Genomic DNA, 26,190 nt, shown 5'->3' with positions numbered 1-26,190 from the left:
TTACTTGCTCAAAAATCTTGAATTGGTTGTAATATTAAAACAAACCACATCACCGAATGATTATGTGAGATACTTTCTGTTTCATTTTAAAAAATGAATATTTGAGTATTGTGTGACATATTTTCCAACTGCTCCTGACAATCACAGAGATCAATATCACTGTCATATCTGGCTGACATTTAGGCTTGAAAAAATATGAATGTCATCGAGGAAGTGATTTACGGTACAGAACAATCATTACCCGCACACCAAATGAACAAAAACAACTAATCCTCTGTCACAGCCATTATAAAAATCACCATACCCTACAAATCTGTAAGTATACTACACATCTCCGAAGAATTCATGTATTCTCATTCACTCATCAGTTGTTTTCCACAACTCCCAGTCCATGCATCACAAAAACTCCCTGCTGCCATCATATCTTGTTTAAATGAGTTATTGTCATGGAAATAAATGAGGTTTTTGCTCCGTTAGTTCTATTGTAAGTAATGTCAGAGACTGCAGAAAGTGGATTAATCCATACAGACCTCTTCAATCAGTCTGGTCATGTGCAGGTAGAGAAGGTCAGCCCGCTTCTCTCAAGAACTTCTCCAACTTGTCTTTCATTTTGCCTAATTTGTCCAAACCAAAAAACAAAACAATAGAACAGAAATGTGAGGCTACGCACACGCTGACAAAGAGCTGGTTTAACCTCTATCTGATCAGCAGGCTGAGCAGGGCTCTTTCTCCAACCACATCAACCAGTAATAACCAATAAATTCTCCAACTGCAGCACCCATACAGGTCTTATGCTCATACCTTTAAATAGACCTCAATATGGGCATAATGTAAATCAAGTCCCTTACAAGTGCAAGGAGGAAAATCTGACTTGGATGAACATCCCTATATCAGAGCAGTCACCATTCTCTGCTGTTTTCCTTAAAAATACAAAACAAAACAAAGAATTGTCATAAGGAGGTCAGGAGGTGTTAGTGTTGTATTCTTCTCAGTATTATTATTATAATTATTATTGTTATTATTAATATCATTAATATTTTATAATAATAATCATAATAATAATATAATAATAATAATTATTATTATTATTATTATTATCATCATTATTATTAGTATTATTATTATTATTGTTATATGGCACATTTACATCTTAAACAGTTGACATGTCTCACTTTTCATGCAATCTCTGTTATGTCTGTTGTCTTTTTCTTTTTTATTGCTGAACACACTTTCTGGAAATATGAAAACTGTTAATAAATCAGACATCATGCAAAGTTCAGTCTGAGATTAACGCAAATACAGCAGCTGAGGATAAAAAGGTTAATTAAATTAGGAAACAGAGCTCATTTTAATCATCTTGCTTTATTAAAAGACACCATCATGCTAATTATTTAAAGTTACAAGAACAGCAGTAACGCACAACACTGATTGCCTCATCTGCTCCATGCCAGGAGCTCCTGCTGTGTTTGTAGAGGAGCTCAGAACAAGTACAAACAAATTCCAGTCAAGGTATTTTCAAGGTGAACCAACTAAATAAATCACTTCTACTGATTTGAAAGCTTTTGGTTAAAACACCTCACTGGTGCCTAAGCGTGTCATCATCATCTCAGCTGCAACGCACCAGATGTTATTAAAAGTCCATTAAAACACTGTGAAAGCACCAGAAACATTATCTGATTGCGGTATCATAAATAACAGACTGCAGAGCTGTTTGCTTTTGACATCTGTGCTGCATGTGTGGGTGGTGCCTTCATGTTCTCCCTTGTTATCACAGTGCATTAGTGTTGACATTAATGTACAATGCTGGACTGGAAAACAAAGGAAACTGAGGATGAACTCAGTTTGCGAACATTAACAGGTGTAAAAAAATAAAAAGTCATATGAAGCATGACAACATACTGAGGAGTTCTAGTGTAAATGTAATGTCTCTATTTTATTGGTTGGGAACTAATGCTAATGCCTTTATCTTTAAAAACTAATTGAACATTTTTTCACAAATGGTGAGTCCATTTTGTTAGGGGTCTTCCAAGCTAGTAACCAGCGGTGTAGTCCAGGGTATACGTGGGTACACGGAGTATATCCACTTCTTTTTCAGTCAGCATAGAGTATTCCCACTTCTAAACTTCTAAGCTCCCTGTGATGCTGCTTTCATCATTACAAATGTCCCCACACATGTCGCTACGTCACCCAGCAGCTCAGCTAGGGTTACCAATGCTACACTGGTAGCATCTTATTTTTTAGTCAGCATTGAGTATACTCACTTCTAAGGCCCCTATGATGCTGCTTTTACAGTTACAAACATGCCAAATGTACGTCAACCAGCAGCTGAGCTAATGTTACTGATGCCAAACTGGTGCAGTTAGCCAGCAGCTACATTTACCTTAGCCTGCTCATTGACATAATAAAGATGTTTATGTCTAACAGCCTGACATCCGTGACCACTGATTGAGAGTATACCCACTTCTTGAAGGACCGCTAAACCTCTGATTAAGATAATTAGCAACCTAGATCAGTTCAGATCTACTGCCATCTGGAATATTTCAGCGAGATGACAGTCAATTGGACTGGTCATGCCACAAACTACAGGTAAAGCTTGTGTGGTGGTAGAGAACCATGTTGTTCTTTTTTTAAATTTTTTTTTAATTTTTATTTACGGACGTTAATTGGGCCCTTAGGGTGCATGATTAATCAGGTTACACCACTAAATCTGGGGTCATTGTGAGATCAGCTTGTGGCACGCTCTGAGAAAAACACCAACCACCACATTGGAAGACATCCTCACACTGCCTTTAGCCCTTCAGGGCCGATGAATCAAGAGTCCACCTGACTGAAAATGTTTTCTTTTCATCACTGCCTCTGCAGCACACCTGTCAGTAGCCCAGCATGTCACTTCAGGGTTTGTATGTCCAACATCAGCTGAGCCTGAAAATACAGTTTTGTGGATATAGTGCAGACACATTCACCCTTAAATCAACACAAATGCACAAATAAATAATAAAAAATAAAATGATATCCATCTTTACATTGTAAAGTATCCTTTAAGAAATTGTAGATCCAGGAGGTGATCCGGATCAGCCCCAAAACTGAATCACTTCTTTCTTATTGTATTTCAGAGATTTCAATAAAATATAATAAAAATCTGTCCAAAATGAGTTATGCAACAGGCTGACAGACAGACACAAGCGACTGAATACATGATCTCTGTCTTGTGAAGGAAATAATCAACTAGAATGTGCTTCCATACAAAAAAATACATGTTTTCACAATATATTGGCTTCTATGGCTTTAATACCAAAATAATCAATAAAGGCAGATCGCAGACTGCTTTCATCATATTTTACACAAGGCTAACTCTAATTCATTCAGTAATATGAATATAAAATATTAACCAAAGCCAGTAAACCAAAAGACAAATTACTTATAAGTGTTAAAATCAGAATAATTAAGTCAGGCTGTTGACTTTTACCTAATTTCATGTGTAAAACCTCCGGTCAGCTGCTCCCCTCTGTGCTCTGGTGTTATCTCGTTAATCACGCCTGATTAGAATCAGCCATGATTAACGAGCTAACACCAGAGTCCTGAGGTGTGACGCCGGTGATGATTGGACAGTGGCAGTCAGAAGCAGCACAGCTCTGAGACCTGCTGAGGTCGAACAGCGGGACTCTCGCAGGCCTAAGTGAAGTACGCTGCAGAATGGTGAGTGCTGGAGGCAGAAGAAGAACATGTGTGAAGAGTGCAAATTGAGAAGGACAAATGCATCTTTACAGTTGTACTAAATGTAAGGACACGTGGATGAAGATGATGTTCTAATAGAGAGATCACTGATGAAAAGGATCTGATTTATATGCATAGAAAAAGTCCATTTATATGTGTTGCTTTCTGTGTTAAAAGCCACATATGATGCTGGTGAGGAACTGCAGGAAGAAGAGAATGTAAAAATGAAGACTAATACATTTGTTGACTGGATTTTGTTGCTAAAACAGTGTAAAAAAAAAAAACCCACAAAAAAACATCATGTTTGCAAGCTATAGTGAAGAAAAACAACAAATTCTAGAAATGTTGTTAATAAAACAAATATGAAATTTAATAAACAAATAAAATGCACCTAAAGGTAAAGATCAGATTCATGTAATAATGCGATGTTTAGTTAAAGATTAAGTCTTTTTTTTTCTCCCTCTTTCTCGTTGAAGATTTATCCTGACATTTGAAATTGTACTACAGGAAACCTCAATCCTGGTCCTCGAAGGCCAGTGTCCTTCAGATTTTAGAAGTTTCCCCATTGCAACACAATTGACTCACATCAGTGGAAATTAGCAGACTTGTGCAGCTTATCATTAAATGTGAGTCTGAATCACAATTAAAGATCTCTGTTGTACAAGATTTAATGTTTACACATTATAATATTGAGCATCTGCTCAGCTCAAACGTCTTCTCTGCAGTTTTATCTTAAGGTTGGCACTGGTTCTGTATCTGCTAACCAACTGGAACTTTGTGAATTTCACATGTACATTAAACCATATGAGTTTCAAAACTTTGGATTGCATGAGGACTTCAGCGGACAAGGCTTCGAAGGCTCGAACGTCTGCAATGCAGATGATGATTGTTACATCAGACACTGGTGTGCAGGCAGATGCTAAAAGCATGAACTGACCAGTACCTTTCAGACAAGAATCCCAGTTTACTATCAAACTTCCAGAATCTGTAAACTTAAATCCAACTTTGTTTTTTTTTCTTCTGTAAAAGCTGAAACTCCTAGTCAGGCACATACAGTCTCAGGATTTGACTCTGCTTCCTCCAGCAGACTGCCTGCCATATTCAGACATGAAAGCCTTAAAAAAAATCTCCTGTAATGTGTTGAATCTGTAATCCAAACAGAGAAAACTGGTAAAGAGGTTATTATTTCCTCCCAATGTGCAGCTCTGTGAGTAAAGCCAGACTCCTAAGTTTGCCTGGAAGGGTAGATGAAAGGGAAATACTGATGAGAAGGAAACAGGTGATGGAGGTCAGTGTGGGGGAAAGTGGATGTTGGAAAGTTAAGAGAATTCAGAGGTTCAATGTAAGGAGGGGTCAGATGAGGGGGAAAAAAGAAGCGAGTTATGAAGAAATGCATGAGGATGCAGTTATTTTCAGTTCTCTCTGGAAACATCTGGTCCATTATGTGGGTCTAAACCAAAGGTGTCAAACTCCAGTCCTCGAGGGCCGGTATCCGGCAGGTTTTTGTTGTTTCCCTCTTTCAACACAGCTGATTCAACTCAAATGGACCCAGCAGCTTCTTGTCAGTCTAATTATGAACTTATGAGGTGTGTTGAAGCATGGAGACAACACAAACCTGCAGGATACCAGCCCTCGAGGACTGGAGTTTGACACCTGTGGCTCTAAACAGTGTAACTTTTGAGCTAAGATGAGCTCTCCCACCAAACCCTAAAAAAAAAACAACCCTATAATCTTAATTTTTGTTTGTACTGTGGTTCAGCAGTCCTCACTTCAGAAACATTCTGGAAGTCATTATGATTAACTAGCCTAAACATATAAAACTGGTACATGTAGCCCCAGATCTCTACCTAAAATAACTAAACTGGTCATTAAATTGTGACATTTCACAGCTGAAAAGAGAAGCTGAGAATAACATGGAAAAATGTTTCATTCTTTTTCATACCTAAAACAATGCTACATAAGTTTCTGACCTAAAGCTCTTTGCTACTGACTTGTTTTGATGGCAAAATGACATTTATTATGCAGATTAATGGAGCCTTCATTACCTGCACCACACACCAGTAAATGGATCTCAGCACACTGGCTGTTTGGCTGATTCAGCAGAGCAATCCAAACATACAGGAGTATGTCAGGAAAGGAAAGAGAGTTTGGAGAAGAGACTGAATGCAAAACTGATGCTGGATTAGCATTTTTGGGTGCAGGTGCTGATGTGTGACAATTGGGTTTTCATTGGTGTTGCTTTAAAGTCAGTCTGAAGTCTAAGTTGTGGTCCATTAATGGTTTGATTATGAAGGCTGATCATGCACAGTAAGCATATCAATCATTTAAGTCAACTTCAGGATCCATGTTGACAAAACAGAGCTGCAGAGCAAGCAAGAACAAACAACGTGTCTAAATAAACCTACTCATGAATTCAGCTTCATATCTGGGTAAAGAAAACTGAAAAATCTCCATTGCAGTCCCTGTAAATATGCTATTTCTATGTCAAAGAGTTACAACTACATGAGGGGATAGGCTGGAGATAATAACTCAATCTTGAATCTGTTTTAAAATATATATATATGTAAAAAAAAAAACAACAAAAAAAAAAACAACCCAAAGTTCTTCTTAGCATACTGGTATCAGATGTTTTGTCTGCAGGTAATTCTGAACAGCAGGCCTCTTGGCTTTCTAAGGTAGAATTACTGTTCAATATCTTTCTTCTTGTGTCAGTGCTTGGTTTCACTTTTGCTTCAGTCGGCTTCTGTGCCTGTCTGTGTCCTTTCAAGTACATAATTGGTAAATATATGACCTTTTCTCACACCGCAGGACACGCTGCTGAAAGAGAGAATAAAGTCCACTATAACACAGTCACAGACTCAAACACAATCATACAAGATCAGACTTCTGTGCTTCAAAGCAAGTTTGGTATAGCTGTGGTTCAGAGTGCCTGGGATATATGTAGGTTATGTCACTTCCATAACCTTCAAGTCAATGCTTGAAACTTAGGGTTACTGACCAAGGCTTGGTAAATTAGCAAGAAAACAGCAAAACAGCAGCACAGCAAGCTACAATAATAGTTTCATCAATATAATTTTCACCCCAGATATGTGTGGAACTGATTACAGTTTTCTATTCTGTAAAATAAGTGTTGTTACAAGGGAAATTATGATGACATTTAATATAACACCAATGGAATCTGAGGAAATCGGTGCTTTAATCAATCTGTTCCCCGTCAGCTGCTCCCTCTGCTCAAATTACAGCACGCAAACATAACAGGGGTTTAAGGGATTTTTAACAGTTGAGAAATATAGATGAGAAATCCTAATTTTTTTTCTCTATTTTCAGCTAAACTAATTAAGTTATTTATCAGCATGTTGACCTCTTATTTTAAACATGTTCTGAGTAGTCACAAATCTTGTGTTATTGCGCAAGCCCTTATTAGGTGGGCATTTCCATTTGAAACTCAAAATTCAGTTAAAGTAATAATGTATTTACCATGTCACAGCTTTCAGCAGATTAATTTTGGATTACCTGTGTGGAGATTGGACATTTGTATTTGCGATGGATTGCATCTCAAGCGAACAGTCTGTGGTTCAATGTTTTGAAGGTTCATATGACTAAATCAATGGCTGCCTCAGGGCAGATATAATTCATTTATGGCAAAATGAAAAGTATTGAAATGCAAGAGAGTGAACTGAAAAAGAGCCTAAATCGTAGCATTAGAACGCATTAGAGAAGCAGTAGATACAAGCAATTATTAGTGAATAAATATATGTACAGACCTCGAAATCAGAGGGGCAAAGCATAAACGTGAGATCATGAACAAGGATATAATACACTTGACAATTGACTACACTGTGCTGCATTCATGGCAAAGCATATTTGTCTTATTCTGTCATTTGAACAAAATGAAGTCATGAGAAAAGTCTCCGCGTGATAAGAGAGATGTCTGAAAAGAAGAGGAAAGCACAAGACACAAAGTAACAACTCCACATGGATTTCCAATGTGCACTAAATCCAGTCTAAACACTGATTTACAGTAATTTGACTCTCTCACACATATCTCTGCTTGTTGCTGAAATCATTCTGACGGTCTAAAGTAACTGAAAATCAACATTACAGTAGTTCTGAATTTAACAATAGTTGTTTGACAGTGCTGTGATGACCTGGTGTCCAGTCCAGGGTGAATAACGCCTCTCGCCTGATGATTGCTGGGATGGTCTCCAGCTTGCCTGCAGCCCTGAAATGGAACAGTATAGAAAAGGAATGAATGAATGTTTGGCAACATTAAAAATCCTAAAAGCTTAGTTTGTCCAAAGAGACGTCTGGAAGCCAAATTTCATTTGATGGGATCTGAAGATCAAGAATACATGAATCTCTTGAAACATGCAAGTGATAACCAAAGGAAATCTGAACTGTTCTGTTTTTTTTAACTATAAGATATGGGATCAGTACTTGCAAATACTGAAACCATGCTTTAATATTTTCTGAATAGAAACAGGTCACTTTGTCTCGACACAGGAAGGTGTCGTTGGACCCGAAACACCCAGTGATGCCAGGCTACAACACTGATGATGTGTCCAAGTTATGCAGCAGTAGATGTTTTCTTCACTGTTTTTCTATGATTTCTGTTTAAAGATAAAAAAATATATATATATCAATCACAGTACAACAGTGAAATATATAAGAATACCACCAAAACCATTTTATTTCCCCTTATTTCACAGCTGTTAAGGTTACTGATGACCGCTAAGTATTTTGCTTTAGTTTTATATTCAGAAAAACAAAAGTGATAGGTGCAGACATTTTTACATAGTTTATACTAACAGAACTACAATGTTGAGGAACTGAGATGTGATTTAAACTCAAGGTCTTTAAAGCAGTGCGATCCAGAAATGATGGATAATTCCTGAATCCAGATGATTATCATGACTCGCCCCCGCAGATCTGTGTGCATGAACACAGAATTGAAAACAGTATGTAACTTCCACCACTATTATACTGTAAAATATTATATTTAAAGCCAAACCAAACACTTAAACACTGACAGAAAAAAATGTTTTTGAGACCAAAAACAGCCGAACATGCAACACAGAGGTTTTTTTTAAACTGTTTATATGTCCAGCAGAGCTGTTCCTCTGGTGAACTGATGGATTTGATTAAAATGTTAATAAATATCCTGAATGACAATTTTGATGTTTTCTGTTCGAATTACTGGTGGCGAAGTTGACATGTCAGGTACTGATGCAGAAAGACGACTTACATGATGACAGTTGACAGTGTGTTGAAGATGGTGTGAAGAGCTCTTGACTGAATGTCAGCATGTATGAAACTGTACTGGTTTAGATTTTTTGTGAAGGTGTCAGATGGAAGAGCGTTTCTTTATTTCCTGTCATTTTAACTCATTCCTGAAATACAAGCTTTACCTCTTTGAAATCTGAAAACAGAATTGTCTATTATTAATTGTTTGTTTGTTTTTCCTTAATGACCATGTGCAAAAATGCAGCACAAACAAACAAAAAGATAATTTGTGTTTGGATGATTACATCTCCCCTTCAATAATACAAATAATGTTGCCTTATATGTCAGTGAAAATCCTGATTAGTCACTTTTACTAGGGAAACTTGATCCTGCTCCAGGAGAATGTGTAACACATGAGTAATCCTCCAAAATGTGCCTCGATTCTTCCACAATATTTTTTTGTTCATATTTACTTCAGTTTTGAGCTTCAAATGCTGCTCCAAATGTTGCCAGGTGTGGCTCCTGACTGATAGACATGTTGAATTGATATTCAGGAAGGATCCAGGAAGACAACGCTCTCCCCCACTAAGCCAGAATTTGAGAGTGGAGAGGAAGCTCGTTCCTTATAAGTTTTATCTCATTGTAAAGGTGACTTTCCAAATAATGTAAAATACAAGACCAATTTGGTATTATTAGAAGGAAGACAAAATAGCACAAATTCACTGTTTATTTGTTGACAAAAGAAATTAAAAGTTACTCATTTGGGCTAGTTGTGTGTAGATACTAACAACTAAACACAGAGGAAAAGGTTTATGGTCAGTTAATCAATTCGACCATAGTCTTTTCTCTGCTTTATAGGTTTCCTATTTAACAAAGTTGTGTGTGTTTCTTACCTGGATAGGAAACCATATCAGAGATCTCATTATCATCCAAGAGAAGGAATCTGGAATATTCCACAAAGCAGTTTTAAGGCATCACTGATGCATGAAGGGAACATGGATCACTGCGTTCTGCAATATGGAGAAAATATGGAAACTGAAATTAAAGTTGTATATCAGGATGGATGGCACCAAATGTAATCCCTATTTTAAGCCACAGTACAGGTTGGGTGGTTTGTTTAATGAAGCATGGGATTTTAAAAATAAAGAACATAAAACGAGGAAATATGTAGCAAATTGGGTAATTTAACTTGAATATGTAAAAATACATTCATTCATTTTCCGAACCGCTTATTCCAATTCAGGGTCACGGGGAAGCTGGAGCCTATCCCAGCTGGCTTTGGGCGACAGGCAGGGTACACCCTGGACAGCTTGCCAGTCCATCACAGGGCCATACAGAGAGACAAACAACCACACTCACTCCTAGGGGCAATTTGAAGTGACCAATTAACCTATCATGCATGTGTTTGGATGGTGGGAGGAAGCTGGAGTACCTGGAGAGAACCCACGCATACACGGGGAGAACATGCAAACTCCACACAGAAAGGCCACTGACCAAACCAGCCAAGGATTGAACCAGTGACCTTCTTGCTGTGAGGCCACAGTGCTAACCACTGCGCCACCGTGCAGCCCATGTAAAAATACAGATTATAAAATATAGAATATAAGTCAAACTGGAAAAATCTGATTTATATTTATTATTTTCTACACTTTGGACAGGGCTTGCATGTTTCAAAAGCCACACTTGATTGCTCATTTAAAACTCACTGTTTTTTAAAGAGTGGTTAGATCATTTAAAATGATTTTTGGACAGAATCATGAGGGCCACCTTGCTTCATGCATTCATTATAGAGAAACGAGACTGAAATCAAGTAATGAAATTTAAAGCAACAAAATGACAATATAGAGGCTCTGAGACCAGGCTTTGATTACAGTATTTTTATTACAACTTTCAGCATGCACAAACATTGCTGCAGACACACAACTGCTGCATGTAGCAGTGTTACACCCATTAAATTAAATTTGTCAGCCATTATTTTAAGTACCAAACCACAGGCATGGGCCACAATGACAGCTGTGTCATCCCGGGGCTGCAGTTATAATCATAACTACACTCTAACTCAGTCGATCTGGGCTTGGTGGACCTGCTTCTCTAAATTTCTGAGAACCAAACATATGTGTGTGCAGCCACAGCTCAGGGTGCACTGCAGAAACATTAAAAATGAATGCATCCTAAGGGGTCAGACATCATGTGAGATGAGTAAAAATATTTGGGGGTTCTGCACTATTGTCTGGATTTTTTTAGTCGTGAATGAAGTACAGATGATAGTTCTCATGACATACAGTTATAAGGTTAAAGTGCCAATTATTTCCATTTAAAGACATTCATGAGAAAAACAAGAAACCAAATGAAACAGCAAGCAATAAAGAGAAGAGCACAATCAGCAGCAACAAAACCTTTTTCTAAGTGCTTCATACGTGTTCCCCAGATGAGCACTAAAATATAATCACTTGACACGGCTGTCAGTGGTTTCATTTTCAGCTGAATTAAAATCTATCAACTGGTTTGATATTCATCTAAATAAGCATGCCTCTTTAGCACATCAGCCAGCATGCTGTTCAGACCCCCAACAGCAGCTCAGCACTGATTTGCATGAACAACACAAAGACTCAAGTCACTGATGTGTCACTGAGGAACTCTGATTACCGCTTTGGTCTCAGTTCACAGCAGGTCCCACTCTGCAAAAACATTTCTTCTTTTTCAATTCTTACTCAGCTCTCCAAGCAAAATTGAATTACTGAATTTGTGCATCTGCAGTTTAGGTACATGAAATATGGTGTGTGTGACTGCCATTTATGGTTGAACTAGTGGTAATTCGCTTCAGCCCTGTTTTTATAATCAGTGATAGATAGATAATGCTTATCCGCTGTGTAATCAGCCCGTTGGAGATTATAATGAAGTGGTGCTGATTACTGTAAAGGGTGAGACCATAATTTTAAGCACTTTAAGAAACTGAAGTAAAATCAGTCGCTTATTACTGAAACTTGAGACACAATTCCAGAGTAGCTTAAAAGCAAGTTGATGTGTTTGGTTTATTTGATTCAGGATTGTTTTTCAGTTAGGCTTCTTCTAATCTTCATTATATGGCTTATTATAACATAAACAAATAAAAATCATATGACCTTTAAGACATTTGCCACAGTGCAAGAAAGTGCTATTTTGTTACAAGACTTAATCACTCAAGAAAAACAGTTGTCACCATATAACTATCTACGGTGGCTGAGAAGTGCAAAATTCATTAAAAAAAAAAAAAGATCTAGAGATCTCCAACTCTGTTGTGTCCATTTAATTTAAATACGGTGTGTTTTCTTTGCAAATTAATCTGTTTATATAGTCCTTAAATCTGTGTACAATTTTCTCAGATTCAAGGCATAAATAATGGATGAAGAATGAAAAATAGTGAGATTTTATTTTATTTTAATCTGGACTTTATTTGTTCCAGAAACTGGGCTCAAGTTCCTTGACAATTACTGAAGAATGAGTTTTACTGTTTCATAAGAGTTACACACCCGTTTGGACTGAAACTACACCGCATACTTTGTGTAACTCTCCCAGTGTTTCCCACTGTGTCCCAGGAAAAACTACTAAATAAAAAAATGGCTGAATTTATAGATACATTTCATACCAAAATAAAAATGTGTTTACAATCCTTACTCTCTGGTTAAATTATTTTCCACTGTTGCTTTTTTCCATTTTTCTTTTTTCACTAATAAGCTTTAAAGTCAATCGTGTGACTTCTTCTCTCAATCAGTTTAATAATGTTAAAATCAGAAATGTGCCATTATTTATTAAACTAAAACAGATGAAAGGAGAATGGCATTCCAGCTTATAGTGAGTTGCATGGACACTTCAGATGGCAGAAAGACCTCCACCTTCACATTTAGTCAGAAGTGTCTTCATAAAATACTTTTTCCATGTTTTATGAGGCTGCTGAAGGTTACTCTTCTCCAGACTGACGCTTCAGTTTTTTTACTCTGATCCACTCATCACTCCTCCCAGCTCTGAAACTAGTGAATGAAATTTATTCAAAGCCCTTTTTTTACATATATTACTCCTACGTTATGTAACTGAGTGAATGAGCTCCTGTATGAAGTGACACTTAATGTCAGGAAAGGACTTTAAAAGAAAAAAACTAAGAAAAGTATAAGAGAGGACTATTCAAGATGCCTGATAAGAATAAATCTCTAAATGCTTCTTTGGGGTAAAAGACTGCAGGATGCCAAACAGATGCGGTACAAATATACATATATATATATATATATATATATATATACATATAACTGTATACATATAACTGTGTTTGTGTGTGAGACACATTAGTGAGAGACACATCAGCACGCTCTAAAACACCAATTTCTGCAATTATAACTCTAAAGCTGCTGTGAATTTTGATAATAAGACAGAAATGTGTAATTACGATTACTTCAGCATGATTGCAGTATTGGGTCTGTTTATTTCTACAGAGCTGATCATGAATCCTCCTTTAATGCAAGGCAGACAACCAGGGAAGCAGCTTCTAGCAGTTAGGAAAAAATGCATTTAGGCTGAAAGGAAAAATAATTCCACAAAACCTTAAATGAATACAACTTGGATCAGATCTCCTATAGTTTCCTCCTAAAGAAAAGTTTGTCCTCTGATAACATGCTTAAATGGCAAGCAATGATTATGCACAGATTGTTTTTTAACAAATGCTTTCTATTTTTATCTCCTTAATTTCACATTAATTCTCTGAATACCAATTTTCAAAAGTAACTCATTTTGACCTGTAATAATAAGCAAATTATGTGCATCCACATTAGATTAAGATTTTCTTACATAGCTGAGGGGTTAAATATGAGATTGTTTTAGCTAATTGAAGAAAACTGAAAATAACATGCATCTCCTTTATAAAAGCTTAATAAACTTTTCAAAACAAACAAAGCTTGTAATAATAATGAAAACATACCACTTCAGTTCCCATGAAAACTTCCCAAAAAATATTAACACCAGCTGAAGCAGCTGTAAATTTTAGTGGTAATTGAACCAGGAAGCCACATCTGTTACACTGAAATTTATATTTAAATGAATTATCAATAGTCTCACAAATGAGATTAATTTTAGCAAAATAAATGCCATAAAATATCTAGATTAAATTGAAATGACTCCCAGTAAACTACTAGTTTAATACTTTATCAAAAAGCAATCATGGTGTTCTATGGAGATTTGTTCAGATCTGCAGTAATTGGTCTCATAGTCTCTTTGATATTTTTTTTTATGTCAAACACATAGATTTCCACAAACACTTAAAACATGTCCAGACTCACAAACAAGCATTTTTACCAAACGGATATGCTTGTCTGTGAATTACATGCTTCCTCTGCGAATTTGTCTTCATGGGAAATTCCAGGTTTCTGTTTTTCAGGGAGCATTATGATGCCACAGGCCCAGACATGCAGTAGGCACCAGGTAAAAACTGAGCCAGGAGGAAGGAAGCTTCTATCCTTGTTAATTTGTCCTTTGAGTCAATACCTTCTAATCAATACCTGTAAATGCTCTGCATATTTCCTGCCTTTACAAGGGAGACATCTTGCTTCAAAGTCAACCTCGAGGGGTTTTTCTGCCACTGATGTAGCTCAGATGCTCACTCCACTTTGTTAAAGGCCATGTTCATAATGAAAACATTCTTACAAATAAACAAGTTAGAACTTTTTGTCTACCCATTGTTGCATAACAAACCCTGTTAACTGAGCAACAGACGGAGAAGGAGGTGATAGCACATTCATCTGAAGTTAATAAGCCATACAGTCTCAGACAGACAGGTTATCAGGGTATTGATAAATGGCTGAGGCTGTTTTATGCTAAGTATAAAGAGTTGGTAGTTAAACATGTCTTCATGATGCCTACAAAAATTGACTTGATGAAAGTGTTGAAACAAACTAGATTAATTCATTTAAGTGCATGAAAAATGTAAGAGCTGTAGCAGGAGCTAATGTCTAACATATCAGAAAAAGACTCAAATATGTTTTAAATGGGGACCCCAACACACAAGCACAGGTTTAAATATCTTAATTTAAGAATATTTTGAAAAAAGAACTGAATATAGTTAAGATGAACAAATTTATAGCTCTTTGTTTGATCCTATCATAAATGTTAATATGGCAGCCTTGGCAGGGATGGAGGCACTTAAGGTTCCACTAAAATACTAAACACAACACATTTCTGGAGTTGAAAAGTCAGCAATACTCTTACCAAATTATGTTTTTTACCAAATCTGATCCCTGACCATTGGGGAAGTGACTGGAAGGATGAAGACTGACATTGGCTAATCAAGACACCACATAGGTTTGCTGATCTTAATGAGCCACACATTGTCATTTGTAATGCTCTTTGGAATAGAAAATAAAACTTTCAGAGCTTTAAAAAATATCAAGTCTTGACTCAACAAAAGGACATATATTACTCAGAGTGTACTCAGAAAAATGATGAAAAATCATGTGTAAAAACTGATATGTGATATCAGTTCACACTTAAGTGATGTTTACTGAAACGATAAACAGAATGGACCAAGCCAAGATTTACCGCATTATACACTCAGACCTCCAATACCGAGGAGAGTTATTGGTGTTTTTTAGATAGAAGTGATGTGTCACAAAGCCTAATTGAAAATAATCTTTTAGATTAATCTGACTTTTAGGGAATTCTAATTATCTTAAATATCAGTGATAATCATTTTGTTTGTCCTTTCAATAAGTTTCAGTCCTTGTTAGTTTACAGACATGCAAGCCATTCTTGCATGTCTGTAAACCAACATAACATTCAAATTGTTGCCAGACTGTAAAAGCATATCCAATTAAGCTAAACAACATGATTTAACAACACTTAGTAAGTTTCCAACCTTAGAACTCTGCTTTTGATTCATTTTGATGGCACATTGACATTCATTATGCACATTCCTGGCGCTGTCGTTGCCCTGCAGCATCCTGAGGTTGAGAAACAACACTTCATAACTTTTTCCAGCCCAGGGCATCATGTGACCTGACTGTTGCTTTTTGCTTTGCTGCACTCCATTATAAGTCTGCAAATGGATGAAAACTCTCATTGGACATGCATCAGCTGATTCAGCAAAGAAGAGGACATTATTGAAGGATGGGCAAGAAAGCAAGTGAGAGAGCAGGAAATATGACAGATTATTTTCAAATGAGGAAAGAAAAACTCATCTCAAGAAAGCTCATTCAGTCAAATAGGTCATCTAATTTGTCTTTTATCTTGATTAGCACACATACAGAAGCAGGAATGTGGTGCAGCTGTTGCAAAAGCATAGTCAGCCTCTAAGTTACCATATCTTTCTGCATAGTGTTCATCGTGGTATTCACTGTAATCCTGTCTAATAGAGCGAATAAATGGCTGTCTCCAAAAGTGGGTTTCATTGTTGTGGTCAGCCAGGCAGTTCAAGTTCAAGGCCATTGCCAGAGAAAATGCTGATCCAAAATCCAAGGACAAAGTGCAAGAAAACAGATCTCTTTTTTTTTTTTTTTTTTTTTTTTTTTTTACTTCAGTCCTGCAGAGACTTTCCTTGCAGTGCATGGTTGTCTTCAAAAGGAGGTTTAACTTTGTGGTCAGTCAGACAGCTCAGGTTCCAAGTGTTTACAGAGAATATAGTGATATTAAAAAAAGAACACCTTTTCTTACAGCTGAGGTTTTTTAGGGTCTTTTTGGAGTGTTGGTGTTGTTCTGGTGGTAGGGTTCATGTCTGTTAATACAATCTGATAACAAAAGCAGAGCAAGACTGGCAACAAATTTCAAAATTAAAGAAAATTTGATTAAAAGAAAGTCTTGAAATATAGTTTTGATTACTTCGTTTCCTGCACGGCAGACTGGTAATCCAGTGTTTTAGGAGAAAAAAAGTGCACAGCTCAGTTTCATGAAAGCTGCGCTGAAGACGACGGAGACATGACGCAGGTGCTCGCAGAGGAGGAAGAGTCAGGGTAGGAAAGACCTGCGTAATAACTAGACTGCAGCTTTTATGACAGCGACGTGAACGATGGAAAGCGGTCCGAAGCCATTTAGACCCCAAGTTTGCCGTCTCACCTTCCTGGTTTGGTTGTGATCAGGTTCATGGCTGGTTTGGAAGTCGCTTTGAAAATATGAAGAGTTTTTTGCTTTGCTGCGTTTTTCTCTGCGCGACGCTGCAGCAAAACAACTGGCAAATTCACGCTGTACCTGCCACAGGTGAGTTGATAAATTAGACATAAGAAGAGGAAGAAGTCTGATAATTGTTTCTGAATAATGCATAAACCACACACACATACACACACACAAAGTAAAAAAAATTCTGATGTGGGAAAAGTTTCCTTTTCAGGGCAGGCTGGATAAAAAGTATTTTCAGCTTTAAAGCACGAGATGATTTTTTCCCCGCCAACAATGATTAAAATATTCAACTTGCAGAAAGTTTAATGAGTTACCACAGAGAGCAATGACAATGTTGCTTACTGATCCCGTTTAGAAACCAACAAGCAGAAGATCATTTCCACCAGGTTGGAGTGTGTTGTTGTGCCTGGAGCTAACACGTTTTTGTGTTCTTCCATTGCACAGTAGTGTTTTATTTCTTATTATTCAGGACACAGAGAGGTTGTGTCTTTTTTATGGTTACAGTCTGATTTAATTGACATAATCATTGCAGTCATTTTATTGTCTCGAAGCTGACACTGCAGGCTACAGTATCAGCTAACAAACTTTAATGGAGAACACGTTTACAATTAATGTACTTCTTCTTTAGAGACTTTAAGTTTCTGTTGCCTCAGATATTACTTCTTACTGACCTATATTAAATAAGCAAACATGAAGCTGTGGGAAATGTCATGTTTTCTTTATCATAGCACCACTTAGCACCCAAATTGGGTTTTTATTTTATTTTATTTTTTTGTAGGTTTTGAGTACGCATTTTCAAATAAACCTTACAAGTTGTGGTTTAATTAAAACATTTAGGCTGCATATGTCCTGCGCTTTGTTGTTGGCTGTTAATAAAACTTGGACAGATCGAAATGGACAGATTGGACAGATTGAAATGGACAGATCGAGACATTTATAAAGTAAAATTCATGAATGTGAAGCCGATAGGATGGTATGCAAACAGTATATCCCCTGTTTGTGTTGTTGAATTGTCATTTATTGTAATCACCTCAACATCTGGAACTTAAATCAGACATGGTTATCAGATGAGTGCACGCAGTGTGGCAAAAAAATGCCTTGATAAAGAAATGGCATATACAACAGTCATTTTATTATGCAGAAACATTGGACAAGGTCTTGTCATCAGTCTTAGCTGGGTCCAAAAGATAGACACAAGGGGAACATTTTGTTGCAATTTGCTGAAGAAGCGGACGCTGGATTGGAGGCTTTGGGGGCTGATATGTTCTAATTAGGGCTGGTTGAAGGGTTTAGATAGTCAGAATGAATTTTAAGTAATCTTCTCTCCTGGAAATGAAAAGTGAATAGATTTAAACTGATAGACAGGCAAACTATACCACTGAGACCTTTAAACCTGATTTTGAGCCAGAGCCAGGTGTTAACCCCTGATAGCAGCAATCTAGCATACAAGTCTCTTATAGAAGTGCTGATAAATTGATGACTCACATCTGGGATGCTGAACTTACTGTGCACACCTGAAGGCAAGAGCTGAAAACAACAGCAAAAAGACTCACATATAAGGCAGATGTAACAGGAGATGGGTTTCACATTTAACAATCTATACGTCCTCAACTTCCATCCTTTGAGATCTTACTTTGGCCTTTGACACAGTTGATCATCAAATTTTATTATCTTATCTTGATGCATCTGTTGGCATGAGAAGTGTCGCTCTAAACTGGTTCCAGTTGTATCAAGTAGGCATGAGTTTCTCTGTCTGTCTAGACCACTTTTCCACAGCAGTTAGTTTTGGTGTCCTACAGGGCTCCGTTCTGGGCCCAGCTCTCTTCTCATAATAGGGTTTAGACAACATGGCATTACATAAAAATAATCATTTTTGGTCAGTAAATACTTACTGGGTTGGCATGTCAGTGTCAATTATCTCAGTACTGAAGCACTTTGTGACAAACATTGATGTGATTTATCCTGGTTTTAACCCATAAGAGCCCAGTGTGACATATATGATACATACCGTTTCTGAGACATTTGGCATCACTTTATGGTTAAAACTTTGCTTAAACTCCTGTGGAACACATCTGATTTTTGTTTTATGCCACTTAATGGACACCAGATAGCAAAAGATTGTAATATAAGAATTTTGACATATCACATATGGTAAGTATTTGTAGAAATAGATTTACATTTTTAAAGGGACAAATAAAAACCTAATTTACAAAAGATTAGACTTTTCCTTCCACTCTTTTATGGGTTTGGTGTTTTAAGGTTAACTTAGCCTGGTTGTCAAGTTTTGTATCTTTTATTTCCATCTATTAAGTAAGATAAAATCATGCTTCCCCTTCAAAGATCTAGTGTCATTTATGCTTTTATCACCTGCCATTTAGTTCATTGTATTTGTCTCTATTTTGTGTATTTATTAGTCACTGCTCAGTTATTTACCAGTCGTTAGAAACACAACAGTTTGGCTTCTGACAGGGAGGAAATTATGTGAGTATATATGGCTTCACTTCAACGGCTTCCTGTACAGTTTTAGATCAAGTTATTACAAGTCCTATTACAAGTCCTAATAGCACGGCATCATCTTACCCATCAGAGCTTTTAAACTTTCACAGTCCTGTCAGAGCACTTAGATCAACGAACCATCTTCAGAGCGGATTAACAGGCAAATACAAAAATACCAGTACTTTTTCTGTTGTTGTTTCTAAGCTTTTGAACAGTTTGCCTTTTAATATCAGGTCTGTCATTATTTTAAAAAAATAACACACCTTTGTCACTGGTGTTTCCTCCAGCTTGACCATTTTCATTTGGCTTTTAATGTTCTTACATGTATCTATATTATTTTTATTTATTTTACCAATTTTTTATTGTGCCTTTTTACTTTTATATTTTATTTAATTGGACATACTTGTTTTTTTGTTTTTTTAATGTTGACATGAAATTTTATTTGTTTGGTTTTGTATAGCAGTTTGGTCAACTAAGGACATTTTTAATGTACTCTATAAATAAATCTGGTGGCTTGACTTGACCCAACTTGACTCCTCACCCTTATTCCACCTCACTAGTGATGTCAGTGGTGGCAAGGAAGACAACAAAAGAGACAGGAGTCAACTTGCTCTGAGATTTCAACAGAAAGTTAATTATGACACCAGGCAAATCTGCATTATGCGCCCATTATTTTAGTTCAAACTGGCTCTGAATTTTAAAATAACCATTGGATGTATGTATGATGTATAATTTAGCCAACTTCTCTTATGCACCGACTGTCTCTTTGCTCTTCTCTCCTTCAGATGTCTCATAGGTACTGAGGTATGAAATAAATACAAAATCCATTTTACACAGTGTTTTTTGCTAAACGAGAGCTTCAGAAACCAACGGGCAGCTGCAGATTTGTGAATTGGTGTTGTCGATCATCTCATCCAACTCTCAGCAAGAAAGTGAATAAATATAAAACATAAGTCTGAGGAAGGTCATTTATAACACAGAACTTGCCTTTAACCCTTCTTTTTTATATGATTGTCTGAGTAATAATCATTCAAACAGTCTAAGAGGACATTTTTACTACATGTAGGAAACATAATCATATATTTTGGTGTAACTAAGTTCTATGCTTGTAACAGAGCAATTAGATGCAATTGTAGTTAAATTTATAGAGTAAAAATATTTGCAAGTGGTTACAGGTGATTAAAAGTAAATATTTTACTTTATCAACTACATGAAACTTCCCACCCAAGTTCCACCAGGAATGTATGGAATTTTTCATGAACATGTGGTCTTTCCTTTCTGTAAGTCTTCATATCCAATATGTGTAAAATGTAGCGCAGACACATTGTTCTTAGACTCCAGAAGCCACTTTTTTTTACTCTGATCTTAAACTGGCTGGATGATCTGCCATCAGTCTGCTTGATGTAAGAGCATGTTGGCCGCTCTCTGTAAACTTCACAAGTGTTAACACATTCATCTTTGCTACATTGCAGTGTGGCATGTGGCTTTGGTACAGGTTGATGCCAGTTAGAAGACAGATGATGTGCTCATATCTTCCAGACATGTCATGCACCTTTCATCTCAGGAATGAAAAGACAGGGTACTTCCTCCACATCTCCATTAAATAGCCTACTGTCATCTTCACAACTGGTCTGATATCTGCAAACCCAGATACCAAACCACTTTATTGAAGTTTTTCCATCTTTTTGTCAAACTTCTTGTCATTTTTCCATTTGTTATAGTATTTTAATAATTATCTTTACCTCTGATTGAGCTGTTCTCATTGATTTCCAGTCCAATTTTTTTTTCATTTTTGTGCTGCTGAAACTTTTGCCTCCTTGTGTTGTTTAAGGACCTTTACAAAAGCAGTAGATGTACTTTCTGCTGTTGAGTTGTAAATCAGGACTAATAAGTGCAGGAGGTGAGGAATTAGAGTTTATTCATGTTCATCACTCGCAGGGTTCCTGATCTTCTGTCCAGTTTATTTTAAAAGCTCATATCAAAGTTTTGGCCATTTCCTCTTGCTGATAAGTAAGGTTTTCAGAGGACTCGTAATAAGACAGAAATGATGTGTTTTATTTAAAATCTTTCCAGTAAACTGTCTTTCTAATGGCAGATTGATGACAATAGCTTTCCCAGAAAGGACGAGGGGTTTAGACGGAAAAACCGTCCTGTGTTCATTCATCTGAACAGAGCCTGAAATAATTAAATAAACTTTTTCATTTTTCCGTTTCTCTTTTCTTTTTTTTTTTTTTTTGTAGGGATTTATGTGAAGCGCCCCTCTGCTTTCCTATGATAAGCAGACTTTTGTGGCAAATGCAGACTCTTCATTCTTCTTGAATTCTCTGCTGGAACACCATTAAATCGTGAAATTGTATCTGACTGGTGAAAGATCAGCACAGGAGATTGGTTTCACTAAAGCATGAAAACAGAAACTTATTATATCTGTTGGTATGTTTCATTCCTCATGTTAATGCCTCCCCCAAGAACAGTAACTGCACCTATGACAATAATGACACCAGTCTTCCGTCAGACACCTTAAATCGGTCTTACATTTTTATGCCATGATTTGTCAGTACACGAGATTGAGGGGAAGTGTAGGAATATCACTTTATGAAATTTCCATGGAAATTACAAAAGTGCCTCAGAGATATTGAAACTTCTTTAAAACTGGGATAGTTCATATTTCTAACCATGTTCAGTGATCTGAGGCCATTTTACAGAATAATTTCATTCAATTAAATAAATAAATAAAACCATCAATAGTCTCTGAAGGGAAATTTTAATTAAACGAATAGAAATGTACCTATCAGCTGTTTGATAGACTATTTAAAGTTTGTCCTACATCATTTCCTCCTGTTATGAACAGAAATAATGTTTTCTCTCTGAAAGTAAAATTATTTTATGCCAGCTTCAAATGACACATTGTTTTTGTAAAGAGTATGGACGTACAGTTTACAGTCTCATTGTTTTGGGTTTTTTTTTTACCATGACATTAAAACTGTGATTTACCCTTTGATACCATAGTGAAGTAGGTTTAGATTTGATTGCGGCTAGCCAAAGTAAACATCAGACTTGGAAGCAATCCTGCATAATTTTTCTTCAGTTAGTTTTATGTGAGGCTCAATGGCTCCACTATAAATAATAGATTAAAAAAGAAGTACTGTCCAAACTTTTCTCCTGATCTAAGTATTTCCCTCAACTGTTGGTCAGGACCAGAGTTAAGATATAGTAAACTCAGACTTATATTCCTAACAAACAGTATCTTAACTGAAAGACATCACTTATTGTCTTTTGGATGTAAACATACATTTTTTATGTAATTTGATTTTTTTTTTTTTTTTTTTTACAAATAACCCCTGCAAAATCAGGAAACTTATAAATGCTTGCTGTTTTTCAAATCAAGTAAAAGTAAAAACCATCCCTTACTCCAGCTGAGAGGAAAAGATGAATAACATGAGGAACAATCTTTCATCCTAAAACTAACTTTCACTTTTTCTTCTTGTTTTTCACAGAGTTGAACTCCTGTGAAGGGGACATCCTCCTCTTGCTGGACTCTTCTGGAAGCGTATCAAACTATGAGTTCTCTCGCTTTTTGCTCTTTGCTGCTGATCTGCTTCATCCCTTTTCATTGGGTCGAGGGTACACCAGAGTGGCTCTGCTGCAGGTCGGCACCAGTCCTCACCTGGAATTTGGCCTGGATGTCCACCAGGACAAGAATAGCCTGCAGAAAGCCCTGCGGAGTGTCAGCCAGCTGCAGGGAGACACTAACACTGAGGTGGCTCTACAAATGGCCACACAGATACTAACAAAGGATAATGTGCCAAAGATCCTGCTGTGGTTGACTGATGGAGTCCATCCTGGAGATGTGGACAAACCAATGTCCGAGCTGAAGGCACAAGGAGTTTCTGTGTTAATTGTTTATACTATTCATGGCAACTATCAGGTGTTAAAACGGGTGGTAACACCTCCAGAGGAGTCTCACCTATATTCTGTGGACATAGACAGCATTGACATTATAACAGAGGATCTCAGGAGGGCCATCATCAGTATGTGTGAGGTTTATGGTTGTTGATGGATTGTTGTTTTACCCAGAACAATCTTTATTTTATTATTATTGCAGTTTTATTCGCTGCAGCCTCTGGAGTTAATCTGTTTTCCTGTCTCTCCTCATCTTGTCTCATATCTATAGAAATTATTTGTTCAGAATGGCTGAGAGTGGCCCACTTGACCTCGCATAGTGCTGTGCTGCAGTGGCATCCTGTTCTGAATGCCTACAGTGGTTACTATGAGCTGTGGTATAATTCTGCGAGGAAAACCAACCCTGAGATCAGAAAGACTCTATCAGGCGACACCAGCAGAGAAGAGCTAACCAACCTGCAGCCTGAAACTACATACACAGCTTTTCTCCATCCAGAGTCCAACCAGAGGCTGTTCAACACTCTCTCCATAAACTTCACCACACTTCCAGGTATGAAGATGTAGCGCTGATTTCTGCTTTTAATACTTTTGTTTCCACATTTCTGTCATGTCACAAAAGAAGGAACAGTATAGACAGTTAAGGCAGAAACTACTGGGGAAAAGGCAATTTCTCAACTGGTTCCTCAGATGGCGTTTGCTCAGTTATCATGAAAATGTATAGAAACAACTTTCCATGGTTAAAAGTCCAGAGATCAGGCTCCTACTTGCAGTGCTGACTTCCTTTACATGTTTTAATGCCTCTCTGATATTTTGTATAAAATGAGAAATCCTGTCTGCTAATTTACATTTTGTGGTAACTGTTACAACCCTAACTCTGCTGGGTTTGGAAAAGGGGCAGCAACATTAAAGACAAATGCAAATGGTATCGGTAATCATTTATTGCCAAAAAAAAAAACAACAAAAAAAAACAAAACAACAGAATCGTTTTACATCTCAAAAACACTAACAAGATATCCAAAGACAGTCCACCATGAAGACTCTTTTAAAGGCAGCTTCAGCTTTCAACAAGTCTCCAAAAACAACTCTAAACAACCACAGCTGTCCTGAATGTTCATCAGCAGTCGGGTTATATAGTAGAGCTCCAGCTAGACAGCAGACTGGTGGGCCAATCATGGGCGAGGTATTCTGGACGGGTGATGGCACAGTTGGTTGTCTTCTGATGGAGTCAGTCCTGGTTATGATTTCTACCATGTGTCATGCATTAGCTTGTAAAATTCTCAGAATTCATTGTTACATGGGCCAGCCACTTTTTTTTTTTCTTAATTTGGCAAATTGAGGTACCATCAACAATGCAGCATGTGTAATGCAACATGTCTCCCTTTTTTTAACCTCCTATTTCTATATCATTTGTTTATATCCTGCTAATCCTAAAGTTCTGCACACTTTGAGTTCTCTAGTGTGCCTCCATAGCGGGACGTGAACTAATATCGCGACAACGGAAATGGTTAGTCTCACACACTGTTTTGACAAGATGGTGACACACATCTGCCAGTCTTCCAAGGAAAGTTAAATTCATGTGATCTATTATTACTGTGTCTGTTTTGGTTCAAGGCTTTATGTTGAATGAACTCTAAATATGTAGTTTGCAAGATGTATAGCAGTGGATGAAAGTTGAGTGGTTTGGACCAGAGTCTTGTGTAGCATCACCAGCAGTTAATGTGATCCATTTTCTCTTTATTTTGGTGTCCTGTTGATTGATTAGATTTTAAGGGCCTTTAAGTTTGATACTGTGTGTCTGTTATAGTCGACCATGTTCTTCTTGTGTTTTGCCAGATATTTTAAGTCCAGCAGAAGTCTCATTGTCCGAGTCTGGCCCTCATCAGATCCGTGTCAGCTGGGGTCCCCTGCAACCAGCTTGGGTACAAACATACACACTGGAATATGGTGCTATTCCAAGTGGACGTGTCCAGACTATGATGTTACCCAGCCAGAAAACCTCTGCTCTACTGACAGACCTGGCGCCAGGCACTCAGTATCTGGTCACAATCAGCGCTCTGCATGTGGATGGGAAAGAAAGAGCCATGTCTGTCAGGGCATGTACTCGGGAAGGTACACCATTAGATTGATGTTTTTATATCTTAGAGTCTGAGGCTGGGTCTCTGGTTAAAACCAGGACAATTGTGTTTACTTCTCCTTTAAAGTCGACACTTCAGAGCTTTTTAGTGAATCAATCCAACGTGTTGATCCTGTATCAGCTTCACTTAACAAAGCAGTAAAAATCGTTGCCTCCTCTCCTTTCTTTGTTTACCCTGTAACAGCTTTGCCTGCCCTGGCTGACCTGCAGCTGGTCCCCATAGAGGGACAAGAGGTGGAGGCAGAGGAGGTGCAAGCAATAATGCATGCTCATGAAGAGGGGTTGAAAGGCTACTGGGTAAGCTGGGAGACAAAAAACTACCAGAGTTCCCCCTCAGAACGCACCCTTTCCTCCAAATATCTGCCTCCTAGCACACCTTCAGTGAGACTCACCCACCTTGCACCGAAAAGTCGAGTGTGTGTTTCTCCAGTTTACAGCTCAGGCAGAGGAGATGGGATATGCTGCACTGCCAAGACACACCGTGGTTGGTTCAGATGAAACTATCAAGTGATTTTCTGCTCTCGTTACTGCAGTTATCTGTTTGATCACCTTTCTTTCGTCCTTTCATTCCAGCCAGTCTTGGATCCACAACATAG

The 26,190-nt window shown here is 37.4% G+C and overlaps 1 protein-coding gene across 1 annotated transcript; it reads left to right on the top strand.

Moving 5' to 3' along the window:
- Positions 1-16,866: 16,866 nt before the first annotated feature.
- Positions 16,867-26,190, top strand: LOC306757145 (von Willebrand factor A domain-containing protein 1-like; the record flags this gene model as incomplete). The annotated part of the gene is made up of 7 exons (XM_079242109.1): positions 16,867-16,901; positions 20,346-20,356; positions 23,055-23,588; positions 23,732-24,010; positions 25,294-25,569; positions 25,779-26,078; positions 26,168-26,190. 7 exons carry the CDS (start codon positions 16,867-16,869, stop codon positions 26,188-26,190), a joined length of 1,458 nt encoding a protein of 485 aa, XP_079098235.1.

Source organism: Telmatherina bonti (assembly GCF_933228915.1).
Source record: "Telmatherina bonti genome assembly, chromosome: 6".
Classification (NCBI taxonomy): Eukaryota; Metazoa; Chordata; class Actinopteri; order Atheriniformes; family Telmatherinidae; genus Telmatherina; species Telmatherina bonti.
This window is presented reverse-complemented; position numbering and strand designations above follow the sequence as displayed.